The sequence below is a fragment of the Corapipo altera genome, unplaced genomic scaffold (genome assembly GCF_003945725.1).
Source record: "Corapipo altera isolate COAL_440 unplaced genomic scaffold, ASM394572v1 0, whole genome shotgun sequence".
Taxonomy (NCBI): Eukaryota; Metazoa; Chordata; class Aves; order Passeriformes; family Pipridae; genus Corapipo; species Corapipo altera.
The window spans coordinates 61,104,624-61,112,035 of NW_020884872.1; the positions used below are offsets into that span (position 1 = coordinate 61,104,624).

Sequence of the window (7,412 nt, forward strand, 5' to 3'; positions counted from 1 at the left end):
ATCACTCATCAATCACTGTCATAGGCAAAACAGACTCAACTTGGGGAAATGAGTTTAATTTTTTACCAGTTAAATCAGAGTAGGGTAATGAGAAGTAAACCCAAATCTTAAAAAAATGCTCCCTTCTTCCTTGGATTAACTTCACTCCTGATTTTCTTCCGCCCTTGTAGTGCAGAGAAGTAGGGAATGGAGTCAATTCATGACATATCTCTGTCATTCCTTCCTCCTCAGGGGAGGACTCCTCACACTCTGGCATTGCTTGAGTGTAGGATCCCTCCCGTAGGATACAGTCCTCCATGAGCTTCTCCAACATGAATCCTTGCCACGGGCTGCATTTCTTTACAAACTGATCCAGCATAGTCCCTCCACTGGGGTGCAGTCCCTCAGGAACAGGCTGCTTCAGCACATGCCCACCACAGGGTCACAAATCTGCTCCAGTGTGGGCTCCTGTCCATGGGTTTGCAGGTCCTGCCAGGACCCTGCTCCAGTACAGGCTTCCTGCAGAGTCACTGCCTGCTCCAGCATGGGCTGCAGATGGATCTCTGCTTCCCCATGGACCTCCATGGGCTGTAGGGGAACAGTCTGCTTCACCATGGTCTTCCTTATGGGTTGCAGGGAAATCTCTACTCTGGTGCCTGGAACACCTCCTGCCCCTCCTTCTGTACTGACTTGGGTGTCTGCAGGACTGTTTCTCTCACATGTTCTCACTCCTCCCTCCAACTGCAGTTTCTGTTGCACAGGTTTTTCCACCTCCACATTTAATTTTGTTATCCTAGAGGTGCTGCCGCTGTCACTGATGAGCATGGCCTTGGCCAGTGGCAGGTCCATCCTGGAGCCATCTGGCATTGACTCTATTGGACTGTCATGGTTTAGGAATGGCACTCCCCAATTTAGTGCTCCCACGGAGATTCTCCAAACCATGAGCCACTCTCTCACTCCCCCTTTCTCTTCCCCTCCTTCTGTGGTAGGCTGGAGAGGAGAAATGAAGGAAAAAAAGGCAAAGATCATGGGTTGAGATAGGAACAATTTACTGGAAACACAAATGAGATAAGAAAATGAATGGTAACAGCAACGATACTATTGTCAGAGTGTGCAAGAAACCAACGATTCAGAGAGTTTCCCTGATAATAGACAATACCTGATACTCCCTCCACCACACTGCACCAATCTGGTAGGGACCCCTTCTCCCTGGAAGAGACTCCCTTGCCCCCACCACCGGCAATGAAGTGGTATAGAATAACTTCCAGGTCCTGGCCTTGCTATAAGGCCCCAGCTCCACAGCCACAAGCTTAAACAGGAGTTTTACTTTAAAAATATACAAGGCTGCAAAAATTTGTGCACCGAATACTTTGAAGAGCCCTTGGTTCTTTAATACCTTGAGGTAGCATAAAAAGAAGATGCAGCACATGTTTTCTCAGGAGATACTTTTACTGTCAATTTTAGAAAATAAGGGAGAAAATAAGAGATCTTGGCAAAAGTTTAAAGGGGTAACATAAAATATTTCACAAAACTATGACTTAGCATGTGCTAACCCACGCAACTTAGCAAGATCCATTCCACCATCTTTAGGTTACTCAAAATATTCAGAAAAGAGATCAAGAGAAGAAAAAGTAGTAAAGAAAGAGAGAAAATAAGAGAAAATTAGCTACCACCACAAAGTCCCGTGCAAGTCCAGCTTCCACGTGGTGGAGGTAGGTCTCAAGCAAAAGATGGAGGCCACATGTGCTGGTTTTTTGTGCTTTGGCCCCCTGTGGCCTCCCATTCCAGGTAGGATTCCCTACCCACTGGCCGCTCTGGGGCTCCAGGGCAGGGTTAGGGGCAGTGCTCCCAGTTTGCTAGCCAATCTAAGGCTGGGTTAGGGGTTTTAGGATATGTGGTGTGGAGCAGCGCTCTCAGGCTACCTTTGACTGACAGTAGCTTCAGGTTGCCCCAGCAGTCTCAAAGGGGCTGCTATATGGGATACAGTATTACCTTACCTCTGTGAGAGGTAAGGTAATACTTCGACTTAACCCTCCCTGCTGATACCTTAAGCCCCTAATGGTTTTTATGTTTCTAATACTTTTAAGTTTTATAAGTAGTGGAAGTAGATTCTAAAAGCAGCATCCCTCGCTCCCTCCCTTTTCCCTTTCCCTCTAGCACCCTTGTTTACGCATTCCTTAACCCTCTTACCCCATTCTATGCTCCCTATATCACTCATAGCCCCAAATCCAGTAGAAATGTTTAGTCTTTTGTCAAGGTAAGGCCTAGACTGTTAGCAGAACAGTATATCAGGGCCTAAACCACAGAACACAGTCAAAAACTGGCTAACTATGCACCCTTTGTACTCTGATGATGGTGAAGGTGATGAAGTAGGTGGTCCTGAAATGCACCCCAGACCCATTTCTCAGGGGGTGGACCCCAGGGCGGTCCAGAGCAAAGGCCACAGGGTGGACACATTTGGGATTGGATGGATGGTATTATAAAATGTAACCTCTTGGGCACAGGCCTTTGTGTCTTGTAACATCTTAGCCTTGCAAATAAACCCTTTCTTATCTCACCCCTAATTAACTGCTCTAGAGATTTTTTCAGCACCATAAATCCCATGGTAACACTGCCCACACACATACACCTGAGTTGGCTCTGACCCAGTAATTAATATAATCCTCTGTGAGATTCAAATCCAGTATCTCACACTGGCTACTGCAAAAATTAACCATGTCATAGGGGAATCTTCTAGCAGCTCTTCATAGAAGCTACCCGTGTAGCTCCTCTGCCACCAAAACCTTGCCACGCAAACCCAACACACTCCCAAATATTTGGAAATGTGGTGTTTGAAAACTGAACTTATAGAGAAGGAAGGCTGACAAAATGGTGTGAGGATGTGACTTTTTAAATGAGAAATGATGATCAAGTGAGGATAAACAGAGCAGAACTTTGAAAGAAACAATAAAATTTCATGCTTGATGTAACAAGGGAAAGAGAGGAACAGTACAGGTATACAAAAAGAGGTGACATTGCTAAAATAATATCACTGGGAAGACGATTAATTCTAGATGGGTATAAAAAGGAATCAATTGTCAAGACAAATGAGAGTTTGGTATAAGGAGCTGCTTTGGTGGGAGCTGACAAAAATCTGGACAGAATTTTTTAGCTTTTTGGTTGGCTAGGGAGTGCAGATATCACTACAGAAAAACAGAGACGTAACCTGCAGAATCCAGGGAGCACTGAAATCGTACTAAGAACCACATCCAGGTTGTGAGTTTGAGTGACAGGTTTTGAGGTTGTGGGTTTGAGTGAGAGGCTAGAGGCTGCATTGTCCTCAAAATTCAGGAAAGGAAGTAGAGGTTAGTTTTTTGTGAGGGAAAACTAAGGGTTGTCTTTTTAGGTACGAGCTGGAGTGATAGACATTCACAAAAGCATGTCAGGTAGACTGACCAATATTTTAGTCTCAAATAGTAATGGAGAAGAAGTTTTGTGAGTCATAAATAGGTAAAAGATGATTGAATTTTTGATGGCATTCAAATATCAGCTCATATAGTTGGTGAGTCATGAAAACTGTTTGCAATTTTTGTTATTTATATCGGAAAGGAAGCACCAAAATAATCTTTAGCATAAGTGATAAACAATAAAAAATGTGAAAAAAACCCTGTTCTCTCAGAAATCCAAATACACCTGTGTTATCTCCCAGCAAATCTCCCAGATGTGTAGGAAGCCTCATGCCACAACCGGGTAATCAAAAACTGAGACAAGTGAAGGTCACAAACCAGAAAATATAAACATTTTGAAAACTGTAAATGAATCTGCTATAGAGCTGGATATATCATCAGGCTCATTCAAACTCCAGAATTTACTCACTGCATTTTATTTAGTCTAGAGAGATTTCAATTCAGTTGGCTTTCAAAATCCTCCCTTTAATAAGCTTTAATAATTTTTTTAAAAAATAAGCACTAAAAGACAATCACAGATTATACTGAGTTGGAACAGACCCATGAGGATCATCAAAGTCCAGCTCTTAGCCCTGAACAGGACCATTCCCAAGAGTCACACCATGTGCCTGAGAGCATTGTCAAAACACTTCTTGAACTCTGTCAAACTTGGTGCTGTGATCACTTCCATGGGGACCTTGTTCCAGTACCCAACCACCCTCTGAGTGAAGGACTTTTTTCTAATACCCAAAATAAACCACCCCAACACAATTTTAGGCCATTCCCTTGGATCCTGTCACTGGTCCCTACAGAGAAGAGATCAGTGCCTGCCCCTCCTCTTCTCCTCATGAGGAAGTTGTAAATACAGTGAGGTCTCCCCTCAGTCTCTTCTTCTCCAGGCTGAACAGACCAAGTGATATCAGCCACACCTCATATGGCTTCCCCTCAAGGCCCTTCACCATCTTTGTGGCCATCCTTTGGACTCTAACAGTTTAATATCTTTCTTATGTTGGTTGCCTAAAACTGCACAATATTCAAGGTGAAGCTGCTCCACTGCAGAGCAGAGTGGGACAATCCCATCCTTCGACAATCCCATCATGCTTTGCCTGATGCCCCCCAGGACAGAGTTGGCCCTCCTGGCTGTCAGGGCACTGCAGACTCAGATTCAACTTGCCATTGACCAGAACCTCCAGGTCCCTTTCCATGGCACTGTTTTCCAGCATCTCATTCCCCAATCTGTGTGTACATCCAGGGTTATCCCATTCCAGGTGCAGGATCTGTCACTTTCCCTTGTGGAACTTCATATGGTTGGTGATTTCCCAGTCCTCTAATTTGTTGTCTCTCTGCAGGGCCCCCCTGCATTCAAGGGAGTCAACAGCTCCTCCCAGTTTTGTGTCATCTACAAACTTGCTTGATATCCCTTCCAGTCCTTTGTCCAAGTAATTTACGAAGATGTTGAAGAGCACTAGCCCCAAGATGGATCCCTGTGGAACCCCACTAGTGACAGGTCACCAGGCTGATGTTACCCAATGCACTTTTACCCTCTGTGCTCAACCTGTGAGCCAATTTCTCACTCATCACATGATGTGGTTATCCAGCTCTGTGCTGGACATTTTGTCTAGAAGGATCCTGTGAGAGACAGTATCAGAAGTTTTACTGAAATCCAAAAAGATTATACCCACTGGCTTCCCTTGATCAACTAGGTGGGTTACCTTGTCATAGAAGGAAATCAGGTTCAACAGGAAGGACTTTCCTCTCATGAAGCCGTACTGGTTGTGACGGATGACTGCATTGTGTTTCAGGTGTTTTTCAATCCTTCCCAGAATGATCTTCTCCATAAATGCACCAGGCACTGAAGTGAGACTGACAGGCGCGTAGTTTCTGGGTTGGTTTTTCTGTTTGAGACACAGGAGAGCAAGTCTGCATTGGGAGCCCAGGTTTTCCTTCTCTATGGAGAAGGTGGATGTTCTGTGTGTAACAATCTGTTCAGCTCTAGTTTTTTTCTTGAGTTGCAACAAATCCTTCTATTTCCAGGAAAAGAGCACAGTTTCTAGAAAGAACACAGGTGACTGTGCTGAGATTTTCCTGTAGAAGCAATAGCTGTTCATACATTAATACCCATCTGTTTGCTCAAGCATTCTGATTTTGTAGCTGGCAACACACACAGAACACAGGTTGCTTCACTGGCCCCGAAGAACAGGGTTTTTTTACATTTATGTCTTGTGCTTCTTGGTAAGATTTATGATCTGAAGATCTCAAAAGGCAGATTGTGTGACTACAAGAAATTAGCATCCCTAGGACATATATGCATAGATAATAAAGCAATAGAAGGGATGGGGTGGGTTGGGCTGGGGATTTTCTCTTTTGTTTTTTTTTTAGTGTTATTTTTACATTTCTGACTACATGCAAGGGTTAATTATTAATTGTTTACTAAATCTGCAGAGGTTTACACAACTAAAAGTTTTCGTAAGAACCTATGAAGTCTTAAAGGTTTGCTTATGTAATAAAAGTTTACAACCTATGCAAAGAATATCTAGACACTGATCTGTGTCAAAACCCATTCCGTAAGGTACTTACCATTGCTCATAATGATAACATACAGAGACAGACATTTAGTGATTTTTTTTCTTTTATGTCCTTACCTAAGTTCAATGAATGATATCCAAATAAATGTTTACTTATTCCATATATATGGTCCAGTACATAATATTCCTCTTTGCCAAACAATGTCTCACCCTGGGCTACTTTCTCACTTCTTTTACACTTATGCATAAAAGAGGAGTCAAGTTCTTCCTTCTCAGCCTTTCAGAGCTGTTTTTTTGTTTTTATGTTTTAAAAAATTCTCACAACCTTACTATCAAAACCCATCTCCATTATTTTAAGTTCTTCTTTCCAGTTTCTCTAAGAATGAAACAGGAACATCTATGTCCACTCACCATTCAACCCATATTACTGCACTGCACTATTCTCAGGAAGAAGGCTAAGATGATGAATACATATAAAACTTCTAAGAAAATAAAGACAGTATGAAGGAGATTGATTGTTAGTAATGATAACAGTCAACATAATGATGAATTGGCTTGGTTTTGATCTCTCTACATATTTGTTTACAGTGATCCTAATGAAAATATGCTTTGTGTTGTCAAAATTAAAATTATAAGAAGTGTACTTGGATAATTGTTACAAATGGCACAGAGTGACAAGTAAGTCATGACCGTTTGCTGAAATATCCAAAGATCAAGAAATTTTTGAAACAATAGTATAGATGACACCTGAAAGAAACTCATTGCAATGTGCTCAGTTATTGGTTTGCCAATTGCTGAAATGTGTAAGCAGAAGACAAAATCAATCACATATTCATTAATTTTAGTATGATATACTTTAGCAATAGCAAGGACACCATGTCTAAGGGCAGGGATGACTACACTTTGAGAAATAATGGGAACTGAGAGAAAGATTGTAAAATAACGGGGCCACAAGCTAAAGGGGTTTGCTACTCTTTGTAAGATTTTCAAAATAAAAGTAATTAAGAATTGCTAGAAGTATGGCTAGAATAAGTCTTGAAACTTTTGAAATTTTATGTGGATTAGAAAGATAACTTTGTCCTTCAAGAAGTGCAGTGGTGTGATGAGTTTCATAGGTACAGACAGTTCAAAGAACCATAGAACGGACTGGGTTGGAAGGGTCTGTACAGATCAGCTAGTTCCAACCCCCCTAGACATTAGAGATCATCTAGTTTCAACACTTTCCACTAGACCAGGTTGATCAGGACCCCATCCAATCTGGTCTTGAACACTTCCAGGAATAACGCATCCACAACTTCACTGGGAAACCTGTTCCAGTGCCTCACCACCCTCACAGTAAAGAAATTCTTCCTTATTTCTAATCTAAATCTATCTTCTTCCAGTTTGAAGCCGTTCATTCTTTTTTATCTTTGCAAGTCCTTGTAAAAAGTCCCTCTCCAGCTCTCTTCTAGGCCCCTTTAGGTACTGAAAGGCTGCTATAAGT

The 7,412-nt window shown here is 42.2% G+C and overlaps 1 protein-coding gene across 1 annotated transcript; it reads right to left on the reverse strand.

Annotated features, from left to right (window-relative positions):
- Window positions 1-399: 399 nt before the first annotated feature.
- Window positions 400-5,411, reverse strand: LOC113950476. The gene is made up of 2 exons (XM_027650391.1): window positions 5,117-5,411; window positions 400-969 (listed from the first exon to the last, which is right to left on the reverse strand). The coding sequence occupies exons 1-2, from the start codon at window positions 5,240-5,242 to the stop codon at window positions 400-402; spliced, it is 696 nt and encodes a 231-aa protein (XP_027506192.1). The 5' UTR covers window positions 5,243-5,411.
- Window positions 5,412-7,412: the final 2,001 nt, after the last annotated feature.

Excerpts from the sequence above, each read along its gene's own strand:
- LOC113950476 (XM_027650391.1), bottom strand. The coding sequence starts at position 5,242 with ATGGAGAAGATCATTCTGGGAAGGATTGAAAAACACCTGAAACACAAT. Across the intron at positions 970-5,116 it reads TGATTTCCTTCTATGACAAG|CCTACCACAGAAGGAGGGGA; the intron begins GTAACCCACCTA and ends TCTCCTCTCCAG.